Source organism: Excalfactoria chinensis, chromosome 11, assembly GCF_039878825.1.
Source record: "Excalfactoria chinensis isolate bCotChi1 chromosome 11, bCotChi1.hap2, whole genome shotgun sequence".
Classification (NCBI taxonomy): Eukaryota; Metazoa; Chordata; class Aves; order Galliformes; family Phasianidae; genus Excalfactoria; species Excalfactoria chinensis.
The window spans coordinates 1,953,077-1,972,212 of record NC_092835.1 but is presented as its reverse complement, the minus strand read 5'-3'; the positions used below and the strand labels follow the sequence as shown (position 1 = coordinate 1,972,212).

Sequence of the window (19,136 nt, the reverse complement as noted above, 5' to 3'; positions counted from 1 at the left end):
ACGAAAAGGGAACTTAATGTGCAAAAGCAAAAAGAGGCCTATAGGGACCGCAGGGATGGAGTGGGGATGCTGCAGGACCAGGGAGGGGATGCAGCTCTCAGCCCGGAGCTCATTCTGGTTCTCAGAGCATCCTGCAACCTGGGTTTGGCTCTGAGGGTGCCTGCAAAGGAACACAGTGGTGACAAAAGGAGAGCGGTGATGGAAATGCTGGGATGTAGAAAAATGAATCAAAGTACAAAATGAAGATTCTGACCAGCTTCGTTAAAAATAAATGACTTGGGCTGATGGTAATTACCGACCTCATTGGAACACGCTGCTTAGTTTCAGGTAGAAGAAGGATTTGGGCCCCAGGGGAAAGTACAGGACACAGAACCTGGCTGACGGCTCTGGTGCCTTGTCTGGCCTGTGGTGCTCCAGGGGAACAACATGGGACCCCCCCAGATTAATCTGCCCCAAAACACAACTCCCCATGACCACTAGGAGGGATCCCTCCAGTTCTGACGCTCAGCGTTGCTGCCCTTTCACCACTTCATTTTCATTCTCTCTTCTAACTCACAGCCATATGGACACTCACTGCCTTCTGCATTGGGATCACCCTACAGGGTTCTCCATCCAAGTGAGATGAGCCGAGGACCATTTGCTTTATGGTGATTCAGGGTCCCATCCTGCAACACCGAGATCTGCAGAAGTGGGACAGAGCAGCACTATGGAGTCATTAGGATGGGTCAGGTTTTCTCATAGTTTTTTAAGGCAAATCATGGGATATTTGCATGTGCCAAGAGGGAGCGGATCTGGTGTCCCATGGGGCTCCATAGGGCTGAGTGACATCTGCTCCTGGAGCAGAACATTCCCTCTAGAAGCTCCAGCTTGTGGAATCATGTGATTTTTTTTTGGGTAAGATTTTTCGGCTTCGTTTTTGAAGCAAGGTTCCCACCCAGACTATTGCAGAGAAGTCAATTCTTACAGGCTTGGAAACCAGCAGCTGAGAGCTAAAAATGCCTCCTGTTGGGAAAAAAAAGCCGTGGTTTTAAAATTAACCTGATTAAACTTGAATGTCTCAAATCAGGGAACTCTGATGTAGATGGATGATCTGCATTACTACAGACACTACCTGATGATGTAGAAGCCAGGCAGGACAGCGTTGGTGACAATCCCATGACGATCCCATAGGGGACGATGCCGGGCTGGGATGTATTTTGTGAGGTAGTTGAGCAACTATCAGTTATAACCAGCAGAAGGAAAATATTTATACCTAGGGGGCTGATATCAGTGCTGCAAAGACTCAGCACTGATTACCCAGATGGGAAACCCAAAGCCCCTCATTGTGCTCTGAATTGCATGGGCATAAATGGAAGGATTTGAGGGGCTGATAGTGCACGTAGTGCTACCAAACCTTCATGGTTTCACCCACTCCCATCATGGAGCAGTCAGCCCGGAGTCCTGTGAGCCCTGCTGAGAAATGGGGTGAGAACAGAGAGTTTGCGATGAGGATTACGCCACGGGGGGATTAGCAGCCTAAGCATTAGCCCGATTTCACTCTGCTTTGTGTGAGGAGCACATTAGCCATGATAAAGGTGCTGAGCTATATGGTAATGTGTTTCCCACCCCTCGTGCTAAAGCTGCCCTGCCTCAGGCCTCCTTAAAATTAACGCATTGCAACAGCTGGGGCTGGGCGCTGCTGCTTTGCTTATTCTCTAAGGCTGAGGACCACGCTCTTTGGAAACATATTGTTTTTGGGTTCTCCCCTCCTTCAAAGCTGTATTTCACCTGACCGCAGGACCTGCTGCTTTAAGAAAGGTGGTGGCTGTCACATGCAGCACAGCGAGCCCCATCAACACCGGTATTGCCAGGGATTGGTCTCAGTTCCAACAGTTTGGAGCATTCCTCCCTTCCCATTCCTCTTCTCTTCCCCCCCCCCCAGAAGCCCAGACCTCCCTGTGCCCATCTGCACGCCTGTATCCAGCCTCACATTAAGCAATGACTAACATCTGTCACGTGTTTGTGCCTGCAGATCATATTTACATACTCAAAAATCCATACCTTCTATCCTCCTCTATCTAAGCGCTTACCCAAGCGTATTTTCAGCAAACAACCCACCAGGCTGCTACAGCAGAAGCAGCTCCATGTTTTTATCATGGCAAGAGACCTCCGAGACCCCCCCAAATCCAACCCCAACCCACCCCTTCCCCCCCATGCTCACTAACCACGTTCCTCAGTGCCACAAGTCCATGGTGTTTGGACATCCCTGGGGAGTATTCCCATCTTCTCTGTGGAGGAATTGGCCTAATTATTGCTGTCAGATGCCTTTAATTAATACGTGGTGTTATTCAGCGATAAGAGAGGAGGTGAACATCCCAGGAAGGATCCTTCATGAGATAAACCAGCAAAATGCAGGGCTTAATTGCTTCTATTGGATTGCAAACAGGCGCTTCGGACAGCTCAGACCACAGTTCAGAGTTGCAAAAGCAGGCTGGGAGGTTTGGATGACAGCCTTCATCCAACACAGCCACCAACCCAAGCAGCTCTGGCTTTGCTTTGGGTCCCATGTTGTGTGGCAGCCCAGGCAGTTTAGCTTACCTGGAAATCCCTCAGACTGACTCACAGTGTTGGGTTATTTGTATTTCTCAATGCAAGGAAGCAAAGCGGAGCAAGGCAGGGCAGATCCACACAAAGCTCCCCTGTGCTTTGCCCCTGCCAGGGCTTTGTCCTGCTGACACTGAGCTGGCGGGCTCGGTTTGGGGGGGAAGCAAGTGAGCAGCCTGCAATCCCTAAAGCTCGTACTTAATGATTTTCCTGGAGCAGAGCCAAAGTACTCAGCAGCCTGCAACACAGCAGCTCCTTGGGGATGGGGGATGGAGGAAAGAAAATGCAGCCATTGCAGCCCCAAAAGTCTTAATGCCCTGCCCCCTTCCAACACCACTGTGGTCAGACCAGGTTTGCAGTCAACAGTCCCACCTTTAGCCCAGGGGAGCCCCACATACACTACTGAGATACAGACAGCCCATCTTACCTCTGACATCCTCCATCATTTGCTCATTGCTCAGATGGATCCTAAGGAAACCCCATATTTGCCTGAATGTCGCTTATTTGACTGGAGTCTGGGATACTTTGGATGTCGCTGTTGGCCTTCACAAGATGTTGATGGCCTCCCCCACCAGCAAGATGAGGTTGTGGGTTACAGGTGGTCCCCTGTTTGGCTTGGAGCAGTAGGCAGCAACACAGGCTCTCCCCACCCAACAGGAGGGATGGATCCTCACCATCACCTGCTACATCATAGACTGTATCTGGGTTAGAAAGGCCACGTGGGGGCATTTCAGCTCTCCTTTCCCTCTGATATCAGCTGCCAAGAGGTACCAGCTTGCACTGATGAAGTGAGGTTTCTGGTGGTATTCTCTGCATGGCAAGAGCAAGCCATGTGTTTGTTACCACTTCCAATGAAACAGGGATGGAGACAGCAGGAAGAATGCAATGCTTCCTTTTGCAATCCCTTTTGCAGAAGGGAATGTGAGGGCTTTGCTCTGGGTTCCTGCTTCTGAGAAGGTGCAAGGTTCCCTGCCCTGCTGTAGGACCAACCCCAGCAGTATCTGGTGGCTTTATGGGGATAATAGAAGCTGCCTGCAGGCTCCTGCGCTCTTCCCAGAATGAATTTTCACTTCCTGAGCCAAATGCTGAGAAAGCGCTGAATAACTGCAACAAATTAGATTACTCTTTGGTGCTTGTCATTTCTCAACAGCATCCGAGCTGCTCAAGAGTCAGCAATGGGACTTTTTCTTGTGGTTCCATACGGTCCTGAGGGCGATGGAAATTCCTATGGGAGCTTGAAAAGCCATTTGGAAAGCAGCCAGCCTTGCTCCAAGGGGAGCGAGCCAAGAATCCACCAGGCTCCGAACCACACGTGGAAGCGGCCAACAACAGCATTCATTGCTTGTCGTCTTCTCTCCACGTTTCCATCCCCTCCCGACTTCCCCCATCTTTCCTGCGATCCCGTTTCCTTTCTCATGCCCCAGCTGCTCTTTCTGGTGAAGGAAGATTCTCACTGAGCCATCATTCGGGATGACTTCATTTATTTTCTTCTAGCCTCAGGTTATCCCCTCCAGACACGTGTGTGCATGTGCCTGCAGCCCCACTCTGCTTGGCATCGCCTGGTTCTTGGCCAAGTCCCACCAGAGTAATTGCTCTGAGAGTCAAGAAGTCTTCCCTGGGGTAAATCCGCTGCAAGTCTCTGCTTATCCCCATGGGCCATTATTTTGCTGCCATTATGATAAATTATAGCAAAATTCCCACTCGCAGGGCAGGATCCGTCCCTCTCTTCAGCAGGGTGGTGGTAGTTGAGATGTTGTGCATCTGCTCTCGTCCACACCTTGCACCCAGCCCTTGGGATGCTGCATTCCTCCCCTGTGTAATCACCCCATTAATCTCACGTAATTTGTGCTTTAGGAAGCACTTTGCAAACGCTGATAGCAAGGGAAGAGCTGCAGAAATGGATGCGACTTTGGTTGTGTTAGCATAGTAAGAGGCGAATGCTTTGCTTCCTATGCTTGCTTTGCAGTCCCTGAGGATAAAGGTGCCCTGCAGATGAGGTTGGGTCCTTCTTGTATCAGAAGTGCTCATCATCCTGCTGCATTCTTGGTCCCACTGCATTTTGCAGCACCCAGGCTCCAAAACAGCCACAGCTGGTCCATCCTGGCAACAAAAGTGAAAAGCAATAAAATCCTGTTCCCTCTGCAGGGGGAAAGAGTCTCCCAGGCTCCTTGTGAGATTAAGCTTTGTGCACATATCTGCAAATGTGAGAGGGCAGAGGTTAAGCCGGGTGGTGCAAGGGGAGGAGGTGACAGTGCTTAGCAATGCAGATCAGATGGCTCTGAGAGCTTCCAGCCTTCGTGGCCAAATCCTGGGATATTGAGGGGTTTAAGAGGTAATAAAGTCAGAAGAAGGAGGAGGGGGAACTCAGCTCCATGATCTGGAGGTGTCCACTGAAGGTGTGCAGATGTCCTGGAGGCCATCAGGGAGGCAATCCCCATTGGCAATCCTCCACCCATGGGGGAGGCAGATGTGGGGTTTGGGTTTTGCTGTGCTGGAAGCAGCTCTGTGATGCTGGCATTACAGTAGCAGGACAGGCCAACTGATGGGGCAACTCACCTCAAAACCCTGCATCCTCTGCTTAGAACACTTAACCTTGCCAAGCAGATGCAGCGATTGTTCCTAGCAGCCATGCAATTTTAGGAGTAGGTTTTAAGGCCACGCAGAGATGACAGCTTCCTGGGCACCTCTGCCTTGCTGCAGCTGGAACCTGCTGTGACCAATTTGCTGCCTCTGCTCCAGCTGAGATGTGCTGTCACACCAGCTCCCTGCCTGCTTTGTTCTGCTCCTTGCCACCGTCTCTGGTTTTCAGCAAAGGGACTTGCTTGTTCTACAATGCCTCATTGTAACCCACTTCTTCAGACATGGGTTTGCAAGGAGACAGGGAAACCTTGGGAGCTGCCTGGGGGACCAGGTTGGAGGCTCTGATAGATCACATGCAAGGACTTGTCTCCCTATCCCTTACCCACATCCAACCAGAGGACATGTCCCATGTTCCCCCCCTTCTACCCACCCAAGATGTCTGCTGTCCATCCTGCGGTCTGTCCCTTGTCTGCCCCATGACCAAGCACTGCTCCTCACCCTGCCCTGCAGGTGCCAGCCCTAATCTCAGCACTCTGCCTCCCTCCCAACAAACACTAATCCTATAAATCCTGAGCAAATCCTCCCCGCATCCCTTCTCCAAGGTAGTCTTTGCTTGGAGCAAGCATTTTTTTGGGGGGGTTTACACTGAGAACCACAGCCAGTGCTGTGGAAAAACAGCAACCTTAATTACTTCCTGCTTTTCCCTGTGCATAAAATGCCTTTAAACCCGCAGAAGGATGGTGCAGATTCTCATTCAGACGACAAAGGCAACTGCCCAGCTCAGGAGGATCCAATGGGTGCTGATGGTTAAGGGCAAAGAGCATTCCGTGCAGAGCAGGGATGGAAAGCCTCTATCAGTCTGAGCCGGAGGAGATCTGCTGGGCTGTTGTTATCAGGGTTGTTTCACATGAGGGGCACTATTTTAAGACTATTTAAGTCTCCCTTGCCCCAGTATTGGGCCCTGCTTTGGCATTGCCCTGGGCTAGGCTCAGCAGCGCTGGCTGGGCACAGAGCCTGCCCAGGGCTTGCAAATCCACCCAGCAAGGGCTTAGCCAGGTGGTGAATCACTGCATTGTGAGACAGTCCCAAAAAGATTAAGCTGACCTAAGAATAAAAACAAGCTCTGCAGTTCAACTGATAGGGATAACATGACAAAGCGCACCAACAGGGAAGGATTGCAACCCCAGGGCAGGAAAGCAGCAGCAAGATTACCACTACCCAATGCAATACACAGGGTGTGCTGATTGTGCTTGGGTGGTGTTTTCCTACCTGGATTGGTTCCTTGTGGCTCCGTTTTCCCAGCACGGATGGCTTTAACCCCAGGCACAGCGAGATGCAGCGTGTATCCCAGCAAACTGCCAGTTAGGTAACTCCAGCAAGTGCCCACGCAAACAGAGGAGTTCAAGCAGGGGCACATTTCTGAGGATAATAACCACACGGATATATCCCCGTGAGGCTTTTATTTCTATAGAGCCTCTCCCTTCTCCTGCACGCTGGATGAAAGCCCTATGTACATGAACAAAAAGCACATGATGATACACCAACTGCTTTCATCAGTGCCTGCAGCAGACAGGACAGAGTCTACTCCTTGATGACAATTCCCATCTCCCTACACTTTCCTCTTCTAAATTCAGGCTGGATCTAAAGGGCAGCCCATGGGGAGAAGGGCCCATGCACCCCAGTACTTTGTATTGTTTCTAGCAGACAAAGTACACACCTACAAATTAACCCAGATATTTTACTTTCTCCCCACATTGGGATACTATGACCATGGAGATAGGGTTGGGATCTGGAGGTGCACTTCGCTGCTGGGAGTATATAATGGGTGGCAAAACCTTTATCTACAGCAAATGAAAACAAACCCAAATGCAGCAGCCATGGATACAGAAATGGAAAAAAAGAAGCTGCTTAGCCTCAGAAGGCCTCTAGCAAGCAGGGAACCCCAGCAAAAGACACCCTCACCTCCTCTGCCAACCCTTAAATGAGCTCTGGGAAGGGCTGGATCCTGACTCCAGCCCTTCCAGTCACTCAGGTACATTGCTTACACCTGAGCTGCCCTGCGTTGGCCCTGCCTTCCCCCCCAGGTGCTCCATCACTGCTTCAAGCTGTGACTTAGCATTTCCACTACAGAGTCCAAATGTTCCCAATAATAACAGGTCCCAGTAATAACGTCCCAAGCAGGCTGATGCTACTCCTGACCCACAGGACGCATCACAGAATCATTCAGGTTGAAAAAGACCACTAAGGTCACCAAGTCCAACCCAATCCATCCTGCCATACCCACTGACCGTGTCCCTCAGTGCCATATCTCCACAGTGGGACACCGCCAGGGACAGTGACTTCACCACCTCCCTGGGCAGCTGTGTTGGTGTGTCAGAACTCTTTTGGAGAAGAAATCTGAACCCTCACTTTGCTTTTGCCTCCCCAGGGACGTATCAGGGCCAGTGGGTCGGAGGGATGCGCCAGGGGTACGGCGTCCGTCAGAGTGTTCCCTACGGCATGGCTGCGGTCATCAGGTCACCCCTGAGGACGTCCATCAACTCCCTGCGCAGTGAGCACACCAATGGCACGGCCCTGCACCCCGACTCCTCGCCGGCGGTGGCCGGAAGCCCCGCCGTGTCCCGAGGTGGCTTCGTCCTCATGGCCCACAGCGATGCTGAGATCCTCAAGAGCAAAAAGAAAGGCATCTTCCGCCGGTCGCTGCTGAGCGGGCTCAAGCTCCGTAAGTCCGAGTCCAAGAGCTCCTTGGCCAGCCAGCGGAGCAAGCAGAGCTCCTTCCGCAGCGAGGCCGGGATGAGCACAGTCAGCTCCACCGCCAGCGACATCAACTCCACCATCAGCTTGGGTGAAGGCGAGGCTGAGCTGTCTGTCATCGAAGACGACATTGATGCCACCACTACCGAGATCTATGTTGGAGAGTGGAAGAACGACAAGCGGTCGGGTTTTGGGGTGAGCCAGCGCTCCGACGGCCTGAAGTACGAGGGCGAGTGGGCCAACAACAAGCGACATGGCTACGGCTGCATGACCTTCCCCGATGGCACCAAGGAGGAGGGCAAGTACAAGCAGAACGTCCTGGTTAGTGGCAAGAGGAAGAACCTCATCCCGCTGCGGGCCAGCAAGATCCGTGAGAAGGTGGATCGGGCCGTGGAGGCGGCCGAGCGGGCGGCCACCATCGCCAAGCAGAAAGCAGAGATCGCAGCCTCCAGGTAGGCGGGCATCTCAGCCCCGATGGCAGCGGGGGGAGGCGGGAGGAGGTTTGTGTCTTATAGAGGCTAAGGGCTGTTGCTTGGGGGCTGGGAGGTGTTGTGGTGTTGGAGGCTTGGGGGATGTTGAGGTGGGTGTTGGCTGGTGGTGCAGCCTTGGCTTCATCCGTGGGCTTGCTTCTTGGATTTGTGCAAAGCCAAGCCTTCATGCTCACCCATGGGTAAACTTTGTGGATTTTTCTCAAAAATGGAATGGATCCAGGCTGAACTGCCCTTTCTGCTTGCTGTAAGCAGGTTGAGGGAGCATGACTATCCCAAAACAGCAATAGAGGGTCAACTGGAGCAGTGCATTCCCTGAAGGCCGTGTGAGGGTGGATGCAGCATGGTGGGATTGGGATTCTGAGTCCCTGTATGGGACGGGCAGCTGTCACTTGGGAGGTCCTGGGATATTTTCCCCATTTCTCCCCAGCCTAATAGGAGAAGGGTTCCTGCAACGCTGTCTCCCCAAATCCTCTCTCTCTGAAACAGCCCAGAGAAACCACCCTAAGGATGGTCTGTGCCATTTCAGGGATCAGATTTGGCTGAAAAACAGCTGAGGAGGAGGAAAATAAAAACAACAGGGTGATACCTAATTTCGCTTAAAGCAGCGTCCAACTCAAGTGCCTTGTAGATAGCTCCCAGCTTTTGCATAGAGCATGGTGAGCTGCAGTGAGCAACCAGAAGGGAGGTGAGCTGAAGAGGAAAGGCTGAGATCAGGGTCCTCTGCAGCACTTTGGTGGTGTGGTTTATTAAAGCCCTGGCCTTTTCTTTCTGTTTTGTGACCAAGTGCTACACGTAGAACCCAGGGCTGTGCTTGGAGAAAAAAGAAATCAGGCAGCTCCTCAGTCTCTGTGCCGGATTAATTGTTGGGTCTGGATCATTTGTATTCAGTGTCACACTTGAAATCTTTATCAGCACGTCTGCTGATGACTGATCTGCAATGTGAATGAGACTCCCAGGCCTGCATGGGGAGCGTATTTGGGCTGGATGATGTTTTCTAGCTGATGTTGGACCAAGCCGTTGTCAAAGCTTTAAAAAATAAATAATCCCACCCGAAATAATGAAATCCATCTGGGTCACAAACACTTTCTCCCCCCATATCAGATGGGGAGGACGCAGCCCATGACCACGTGCGTATGCAGAGAAAGGACAAATAGGATTTAAGGCCACTCAGCAGACCCCGATAGTCATTAGTAAAGCTGCAAAGAAATAAATGAATGGGAGTGCTTCAAGGATACCCCAGCAGAGATGCAGCCCAAGTTTGGCATCGCTCACGAGCATCCTGACCCCTTCATCCCACACCGCCTCCTCTCAGCTTTACCCTTCCTGCTCCAGAACAGACACAAGAAAGCTTGGTCACACCAGGATTTACTCTTTGGATGGCACTAACATTGCCTCTGGTGCATGGGGGAGCTGAAAAGCCCTGTATTGATTCTGCTGTGCAGCACACGGGGATGGGCAGATTCCAACGTGACACGCGCTGTGCATTAGTGCTGGGGTAGCACCCATGCATGACACCTGCATTAATGGCTTATGTCAAAGCCCCGAAACTTAGCAGCAAAGAGCCGAGCTGACTGGCTACATTCAAGCAGGCCTGCAGGGTTTAGGGTTTGCTGGGGGAAGTGGGACTCAGTGTTGTGGGACCCTCTGGTGTTTGCAATTTGCCAAACGGAAGTGGGAAGCAGGAAAACTGCTTTGCCTGAAACGCACAGGCTTCCTTTTTGAGCTCTTTTCCATCGTAATAGTTTTTGCACGGACGCTCTCGGCTGCATCCCAGCATGCAGAAGCAGAAGACAGCAAGGTTTTACGACCAGCTAGAAAGGCTTTCACGTAATTAATACGATTAATTTTCAAGCTTCTAAATGTATCAACGCTCCCCTGCAGTGCCCACACCAAACTGCATCGTCCGAGCTGGAATAAAGGCACAAAATAGGCAGAGGGGATATTTGCAGAGGGTTTTTTTTTCTGGGGCTTTGGGTTTCACGGGTGCAATATCCCAGCTGTAAAACCAATGAGAGCCACTGGCTTACCATCAGCCTCCAGGACAGCCCTTGTACGCTTGTGTGCACGTGAATGTGTAGTCTCTTCTGTCTAATAATGTGGCTGAGTTCACTGCTCAGCCTTTCCCTTGGTGGGGGAAAAAATATATATATATATGTGGCCACCCACGGGTTTCATTAAATTTGTGAGGATTCAGTATTTTTGAAAACTCAAGCGCTCTGTCAGATTGGGTTGGAATTGGCCAACACGTTCAAAAGTTATTAGTGTGGGAGTGATGGCATATAGCTACATAAACAGCACAATCGCACAAGTAAGCCCCATTTCCTGAGGAAAGTAGGCTAAAAACATCGTGTACTGAAGACAAGTAAATTGGATTCTTCAAGTTGTTTCAGTCTGCACAAAGCACAGTGTGGTCTGCGACACAGGAACGTAAGCTCATTTAAGGAGCCCTTTGCAGGTTCTGGAGATGATCCTCCCAAATTTTCCCTAACGTAATTAAAAAGGAAAGAACATTTTCTTTCCTCCTGCCAAAACAGCTCCTGTAAAGTCACTGGGTGAGAAGAGCCGGTGTTCAGTGTTGATGTGAGTTATTGGTTTTTCTGATCCGGGGAGCCCCGTTTTGCCCCTTTAAAATGAATGTGTTGGGATCCACTTTGTGTTTGTCCCCACCTCGTCAGGCACGAGCCTACTTGGAAGGGGAAGGATGCACTGAAGGCACCAGACCCCATATCCCTAATAATACACCAATACCCACAGTGTCTGGTGTGCCATGGGCAGCTGAAACACAAGATCCAGCCATTGAACCAGCAGGCTCTTCCATTTCAGAGTTTTGGAGGAGGAGGTTGGACTTCCATCAGAGAAATGGCCGTTGGTGTGATGGGCAGCACAGGGACAGGCTCAGCTCTGCACTCATGGTCCCATAGCACAGGAGGGGGTGTTGCTTTTGGGTTAGTCCTAAATAACGTGCTTCCAGGCATAATTATAGCCGAGCCATTTGCTAACGATGAGAAAAATATAATTAAGCTCAACGTTCTCAGGAGGAATCGGGCTGCAAATTAGCACGGTGTCATTCAACTTCAGAGAGTGAAAGCGGAGGGGGAAAATAAGAAAGAAGTGAATGAAGCCAGAAAGGATGGGTAAAGCAGGATGCTGGGGCTCTATGGGTGCCCCACACTTGGTGTGTAACAAGGCAAGAAGAGTCCTGGAGTGCTGAGCAGCAAAGTGCAGGAGGTTGTCCCAGGATTGTGCTGGCTCTCCTGCTGCCACAGGCCACCTTCTCTTCCTGCTGAGCCGAACCACCCCATATCTGAGATGCAGGTGTGTGGCATGGATCTGTGTAACCCTTTCCAACATTGCCAGGTGGTGATGGAATAGCATAGGAAGGGAGAGGGTGGAGCCATGATCCAGGCAAAGTGCAGCTGTGGGGGCTGCCATAGCCCAGGGGTGGAACAGGAATGGCTTTGGGGGGATGCAGGAGGAAGGAGTGACCCAGTATGTGAGAACTGATTGTGCTTTGCTGTGGGGCCATATGGAAAGGGGGAGAGATGAAGGATTGGGAGTGCAGACAGTGATCCCAAGAAGCAACCATGGGAGCTCAATCAATGCCTGCCTTCTCCTCCTCTTCCTTTCCCTCTTCCTCCTCCGTGTGCAGCAGCCCATCAAGCACCCAGACCACCTGCCTGCTTCTTAATCAAGACTTCTACCAGCTTAGTATATGGGCTGAGCTGTGGGGCAGAATGAGCCCTGTGTGGGATGACTGCAGCCTCCCTGTCCATGTGGGCCCCTGCTGACATGGGGTGTAGGGCAGGCAGGGCAGGAGGAGGGAAGGAGATGAGGATGAGGAGAGTGGGGAAGGCTCTTCTTTGTGCTGACTGCAGCAGGAAGGGAGCAGGGTGCTGCCACCCCATAGTTTCAGGTGGAGCAGCACTTCTTTGTAAGAGAGGGGGGGGGAAAAAGAGCCAGTGAGGACCGAAAGCCGCCCTCTGCATTTCCTTTCTGCCACTGTTCAATGAGGAAAAAAAACCTGCAGAGTTGCTTTTCTCAGCTATCTCTGGGAGGAACCTCCCCCTCCCCCAGCCCTGCGCAGCTGCCTGGCTCTCAGCCCCTGAGCCTTCCTCCCTCCTCATCCTCACCGCAGCAGTCAATGGGGCCACAGGACATCCTGCAGCAGGCTCAAGTGTGGGGTGTTGCTGTGCCATCCCGTTCCACCTTCCTTAGCCCCCCATCCACAGGAGCTGCTGTGCGGTGCACCCCGATGATGCCGCACATGCAGGCTATAGGGTGTCCCTGTGCTGCAGCAAGCCCCATTGCTGCCTTCCCATCCTGAGAGAGAGGCCTGCTTGCTTTTCCTCTCCCAACTCTCATTTTTGGCTCCCTGGCACACATCCCTGCTGGCTGCGCTGCTCCCACCCCAGCCTCCCACCCCCGCACGTCCCTGCAGCAACCACCCCACAATCCCCATGCTCCCCAACCCTTCCAGCCCCCAGCCCTATTTCCTCTCTGGAGAGAGGCAAAGGCAATATCAGGAGTGCAGCTGAGATGAAAATATAGAGCCGGGCAAAAATACTGAATATTTTCCTTGCGGGTGTTGTTGAGCATCACTCTCCCTACTGGCAGTGATTCAAAGATGCGAATTTGGGAGGAACAAAGGGACCATTCCCCTAGTCTGGAAATCCTGGAGCAATGAGGTTTGTGTCGCCTTGTCCATGCAGGACAAAAACCAAACTGTCCTAATCCAGGAAATTAAAGGATTTGACCACAGACCTCACTAAGTGAATTTCCCCCCTTGGAAATCCCTGTCGGATTTAACCCGTGGATCCAACTGATTATCCCCTTAAAGTTGTGACTGAACAAGGTCCCAATTCTTCAGGGTGCTGAAAACCCTAAAATCCCCTTTTACTGGTGATGCAGCCTCCTTTATCAGCTCCTTTTACCCACGTTGGGCTCCAAGCTGGGGTTCCCCAGCAGCATCTTCTTCTCCCTATTCTCTCCCCATCTCTTGGGGATGCTCCAGCCCTGGAAGGTACTTTTTCCAATGGGAGAGACATGGGGCAGGATTGGGGCAGGGATCTGCAGCTCACCTGGATCCTAGAAATGCTTCCTCTGCTATCTGCCTGTGTCTGTCTGCTCTGTCTCTCATCACCATAGCACAGAGGTGAAGCATCAATAATTAAAAGCCCAGATTTTCTCTCTCGAGCTCTGAATCCCTTCCCCTGTTGTATGTCAGTTGCTTGAGTGGAAATCTTCATGGGCTCTGCTTTAGGGGAAGAGCAGATCTGGGGCTGTCTGCCATCCTCAGGGCATGATGAAGGGCTGCATCCCAACCAGAGGTTGCTATGGGGTGCTTGGGGTGCACATCTGTAGAGCAGAGCCAGGTGCTGGCAGGCTTTGGGATGCCCCATGAGAAGCAGGGTTTGTGGGCTGTCCCTGGGCCTCTGCAGAGGGGGTGTTTGGAAACCCCCAGGCACCCATAGTGGTAGCAGGGAAGCGGAGGTGAGGAAAGCATCTCCTGGGTGGGCTCTGAAGTTTGAGGCAGGCAGGAGCTGCTCGTTGCTGTGGCAACACAGAAGATGTGTATTTTTTTTTTCCCCTCCAACAGTCACTGGGGCTGCAGCCGGCAGTTCTCACATCGCTTCAGGGTCTGGGCAGCCTCTAAGCAGCTGCACAGGGCTAAGCATGGGTCCTTCTCCTTCCTGCCTGTCCCATCCGGTTTGTGGGAACCACTGAGGATGGATCAGCTCCAAAAAGCACTTAAAAGATGGGAAATGTCACCCTTATCCCTCCTCCCATCCCCAAAGGGAACGGAGCTGTGGGGATTGCTGACAGCATCCTGGTGCAATGTGTTTTACAGTGTTTTAGTGCCTGGTGTTGCATTTAGTAGGGCTGTGTGGGTCTGTGTTCAACATAACCCTGCGCAGGGCTCAGCTGTGCTGGGAGATGTTGGCACACTGTCCCTTGGGCACCTTCTAGGGTGGCATTAAGCAATGAGGTTAATGGGATGCTGTCAAGGAGGACTTCCTGTGTGCTGGGCATGGTCAGCAATGCAGGAGCTGGATGTGGCAGTGAGGATGGAGATGATGCTGCCACGTTCCACACTGGGGTGTCTCTGGCTTCCCATTGCCACCAACTCCATCCCAGTGAGGCACCAGGAGCTGAGCCCATCACAGCTGGTTTGTTTTCTGAGCATCTCTTACAGCCCTAGTGGTGGAAATGCATCCTTCCATCACTCAAAGGACTGGACCATCTCAGTCCATCCCTCAGCCCTCTGCCCTATCCCACAGAAAGGAGCGCCCTCCCCACCCCACAGGCCTGGAGGCAGCAGAGAAATCCCATAGGATGAGGCTGGATATCTCACACCGCTCCTTCTACAGCTGGAGAGCATCCATCAGCACTCCCGAGGCCGTGTCAGCTCCATATCCTGGCCCATCTCCAGGCTGTGCTGGAGCTAAAATATGAAGTTCAGTGAAACAAGTCTGTTGCCGGCTCTGGGTGAGCTTCATTGCAGTTTGCTTTGCAGTGTGTGTGGGGGTTTCTGCTGAGTGTTGGCTGGGTACAACACTATGTGGACAAAGGCACATCACAGAGCATCCCCCTCCATCATATACTACAGGGAGAGGATGGCTCCTGAGCTCAACACCATGCTGTGCTTTCAGGCTTCTGGAGTTCCCACAGCAATATATATATATATATATATATATACACATAAATAAATTAAGAAATTGTTTGCCAAATGTCTGTTTTGCTTGAGGAGACCAAAACTTGTGAAACTGCCAATGCAATTCAGCCAAAACCCAAAAGGGGTAAAAGGGTTAGGGAAAGAAAAAAAGGCTTTTTCCTTGTACTCCTGTTGTTTTGCTTCAGAATCTGGGTTGACTCACTCTTTTTTAGGCATCAAAATGAAACTGAAATTAAATGGATGGATCTGCTTTTCCTGCCTCTAAGCTTCTTCTTCTTCACCTGGAGCTTTTTGCTGGACATCCCCACATTCTCTTTTTCCAAGTGCTTTTCCTTCAGCTGTAGGGAAAGTCTCCAACATGTCCCATGCTGAAGGTCCACCAAATCCTTTCAACCTGTAGCGTCATGGCAGCCATCATCCAGGTCCCACCAAGCCAGGCTTTTCTGCCAGCCTTCATTCATCCCAAGAAGGTTGGCTCTAATGATTAGCTGGGGCGATCCAGTCCTGATCCCACCTCTGCAGGGTTATGACCACCTGCAGGTGGATGGTGGGCATCACACCAAGCCCCCTGTTCACACCCTGCACGTCCCCACTGTGGTCATGCCTTTGGGTTAATGGTCATAGTGGGGTGGGCCAATGGTTGGCCTAGATGATCTCGGTGGTCTTTTCCAACCTTAATGATTCTATGATTCTCTGCCACCTGTCAAACCCGTGATGGTTCCCAAAAGAACCAGCTGCCCCTTTGCACAGGGGTGGAGGAGGCCCCAAGCAGCGCCATGTTGGAACCAACTCACCCGGAGACAGAGAGATGCAATGGGAATGCGGGATCCAGCCTGGAGTCATTACAGTCAGCAGCATGCACAGCCAAACTAAATGCTACATGTGTCCAAGCAGGCTGAGTTATGGCTGCTCTGGGAGCTCTAACTTGGCCTGTTGTGCATTTAAAAATCTCCACCCAAATGCGGCATTGATGTAGGGCTTTTCTGCTGCTCTGCTTTTGCATTTAATACAGACAGGATAGATCTGCAGTGTGCAGAGGATCCAGCAGCGCCCAGGTTCCTCGGAGATTTTGTGCCTTCGTTTGCTTTTTCTTGGTTCTTTCTTCTTCTCTTTCTTGCCAAAGGTTGTTAGTGATTTCTTCCAACCTGTTTTGCCTCCTGCCTGGACGTGGCAGGATCGTTTGTAATGCGCTATTTTTGCACAGGGTTAGAGGAGTGTTTGTGCCTTTGGGATGTGTGCGTGGACGGCTGTCTGCAAGCACTCGGCAAGAGCAGGGACCAGAGGGAGCTCAATGTTTCCCATTTCCCCTTCCTGTCATTCAGATGTGCCTTTTCCATGATGTACCTGGATAATTATCCAAAAATAAACCACCCATGGAAACCTGCCCCATCCGACCCACAGCGGCTGGAAGGATGAAACATCTCCCCTGCCCATCTCTTCCCTTTCCTTGAGGCCTACTCTTCCCACACTCTGCTCCGAGTGCGGTCCTGCAGGTCTTGCATCACCTGCCATCATTTCCCAGCAGGCGATGAACCTCCCAACCTTGCTGCAAGCAGAGAATCACAGAACGGTTGGGTTGGAAGGGACATCAAAGATGATTCAGTTGCAACTCTCTACCATGGGTTGGGTACCAACTACTAAACCAGGCACCAGGTCAGGTTGCCCATAGCTCCATCCACCTGGCCTTGAGCATCTCCAGGGGTGGAGCACCCACAGCTTCTTTGTGCCATGGCCACACCATATCTCATGTTTCCAGCTTATAATAAAATGGGAAACTCTATACCAGCACCTGGAGTTTGTTCCCATCTGTCTCCATTTGGACTTAATCAATATTGTCCTTCCTTCGAGGCAAAGCTCCACTCCTGCACACAGCTCTGGGCCAACAGGACCAAAGCACCAGGACAGAAGCACCCTCAGCTTCATCACTCACCCACATCCTCTGTAGCTTCATTACAAGTGACAGATGGCAGGAGATGAGCCTCCCTCTCCAGATGTTAATTATCTCAGGAGCTGTAAATAACGTCTCACAGCAGCTTGCACACAGTCTTGGGTGTGAAAGATCCATCCACTTTGCCCTTGCCAGGGGCAAAAAAAGGAAAAGAAGGAATCCCACCAGGAGAGATATCCATGGGTCTGCCTGTTTGGGAGACCCCAAACAGTGCCTTCAGTGCCAATCTGTGCCTCCATTGGGAGGGATGCTGTGGAGCATCCTGGCCAGCAGTGGTAGATTTGCTATTGGGCACCAGATCCGTCCACCTTCCCCATATGGGTTGATTGGTGGCCTTTTCCAACCTTAATGATTCTATGATTCCGTATGCTCCACCCCTTTGAAATCTATTTGGCTGTACCAGGCTGGCACTTACTGTTTAGCACTGATAGGGATAACAAAACAAAAAGATACAAGCATCCCCGTGACTGAGTTGGGATGTTGGCAATAAGGTGAGCTGGAGAGGACGGAGGCATTAAGCCTTTTTAAGTGCTGCCCTGAGGAGGACCTGGCTCAGGGTCCAGGGGGCTGCACCTGGAAGCAGCAGAGCTCCCCATCACTGGGAATGCCGCATGCAGAGCTGAGGTTTGGGGGATGGGGCTTCACTCCCCCACCCCAAATCTTCACCCTGGGGCTGGAGCTGGGCAGCCAGGTGCTCTCCTTGCTGTGCACAGCACCTGCTTTCTGTCTGGTTGCAGATGCTTTTGGCTGCATTACGTCATGTCAGGGGTCACATTAGCTGCTTTTTGCTCCTTGATTAAGCATTCCAGCAACAGGGGAGGGGTGGTAAAGGAAAAAGTAGATGGAGGAAGCAGGCGAGGCAAATATGCTTGCGATAAGCAGGTAAATGGGAATTTATGTGCAGATAGCTAATTGGTGTGTCTAATATTCCACCCCCTGAACACCAGCACTGTATTACTGCCTTCACAAATCACTCAAGGCAAGCCTAGTGCAATAACAACCCAGCCAGGAGAGCAGTGAAAAGAGTCAAGCTGGAATTAAGAGTGGGTTTTATCGGGGCAATAAATGCCAGATAGTGAAAATAACAAACAGGTTGTTAATTGCTGCCATCTCCCAACTCCCTGAAGGAAGCGTCTAGACGGAGCCCAGCCCCAGGCTGCAGCCACCCCGGCTGTGGGGCTGGTCTTATGGGGCCAGCAGGGTGCAGGATGTGGGATGGGAAAGGATGCTGAGCCGGAGCCCTGTGGGCACAGGCATGCAAGATGGGTTTGCAGCCCTCCCCAGCAGCACCACGCAGCCACGCTCTGCCCTAAATCAGCCCTGCTCCCGCAGAGGTAGAAGCCAGACAGTCTGCAGCAGCTATTAATAATTCAGTCCCCATTTGTCCCATGGAGGAGAGTGGGAATTGTGGCCAAGCTTCAGGGTTTGAGACAGCCCTGGGGGGCTGGTGAATCCCACGCAGGGTGGGGTTGCTGTTGGGTTGCCCTGACTGGGGCTGCATCAGCTCTGCTCCTCTTCCCCTCAGCTCTAGGGTTGGTTTACTGGCATCAATCACTCGGGGACTTTCGCTTTATGGCTCTTGGTGCGTCTCAGCTTGCTGCAATTAGGGCCAGATCCTGCTCTCAGCTGTGCCAATGGGAGTGTGAAACAACCCCAGCCAACTCAATGCAGCTGAGCGTGCTGCAGCCAAGCAAGGTTTGTGCACATGGGTGGCTGGCCCCAAGGCAGCCACCAAACAGAGCCATGTGGGAAGCAGAGCCCTGAGACTTCTGTGTTCCAAGAAATGCTCTCGCTGTATTTCTTCCCAAAGTATTTTCTAGCAGCAACCGTGTGTTAATTGAATTTTGCCATTTGAAAAATGCATGACCCTCTGCAATGGAGGGAGAAAATGTTCCTCCTATAGGAAAATAAAGATGCACTTGGAGGGGGGGGGGAAAAAAAAAAAGCAAAACACAAAAGCTGCCTGATTACATATTGACCTGAGAGACAAAGTGAATCCAATGGAGCCAGCCTAGTCCCTTAGGAAAACTTGAGGCTGCTCATTATGGCCTGGGATGAGCTCACTGCCGGCGTAACTCCAACTACTTGTGTGTGTGTGTGCCTATGG

At 51.7% G+C, this 19,136-nt stretch overlaps 1 protein-coding gene across 1 annotated transcript in view; it reads left to right on the top strand.

Annotated features, from left to right (window-relative positions):
- The window catches only part of JPH3 (junctophilin 3), a 40,581-nt gene that overhangs the window by 5,209 nt on the left and 16,236 nt on the right, over positions 1–19,136 (top strand). Inside the window, exon 2 of the mRNA XM_072346731.1 lies at positions 7,592–8,369. Coding sequence (XP_072202832.1) covers positions 7,592–8,369 — 778 coding nt within the window. The remainder of the gene's footprint in view (positions 1–7,591; positions 8,370–19,136) is intronic.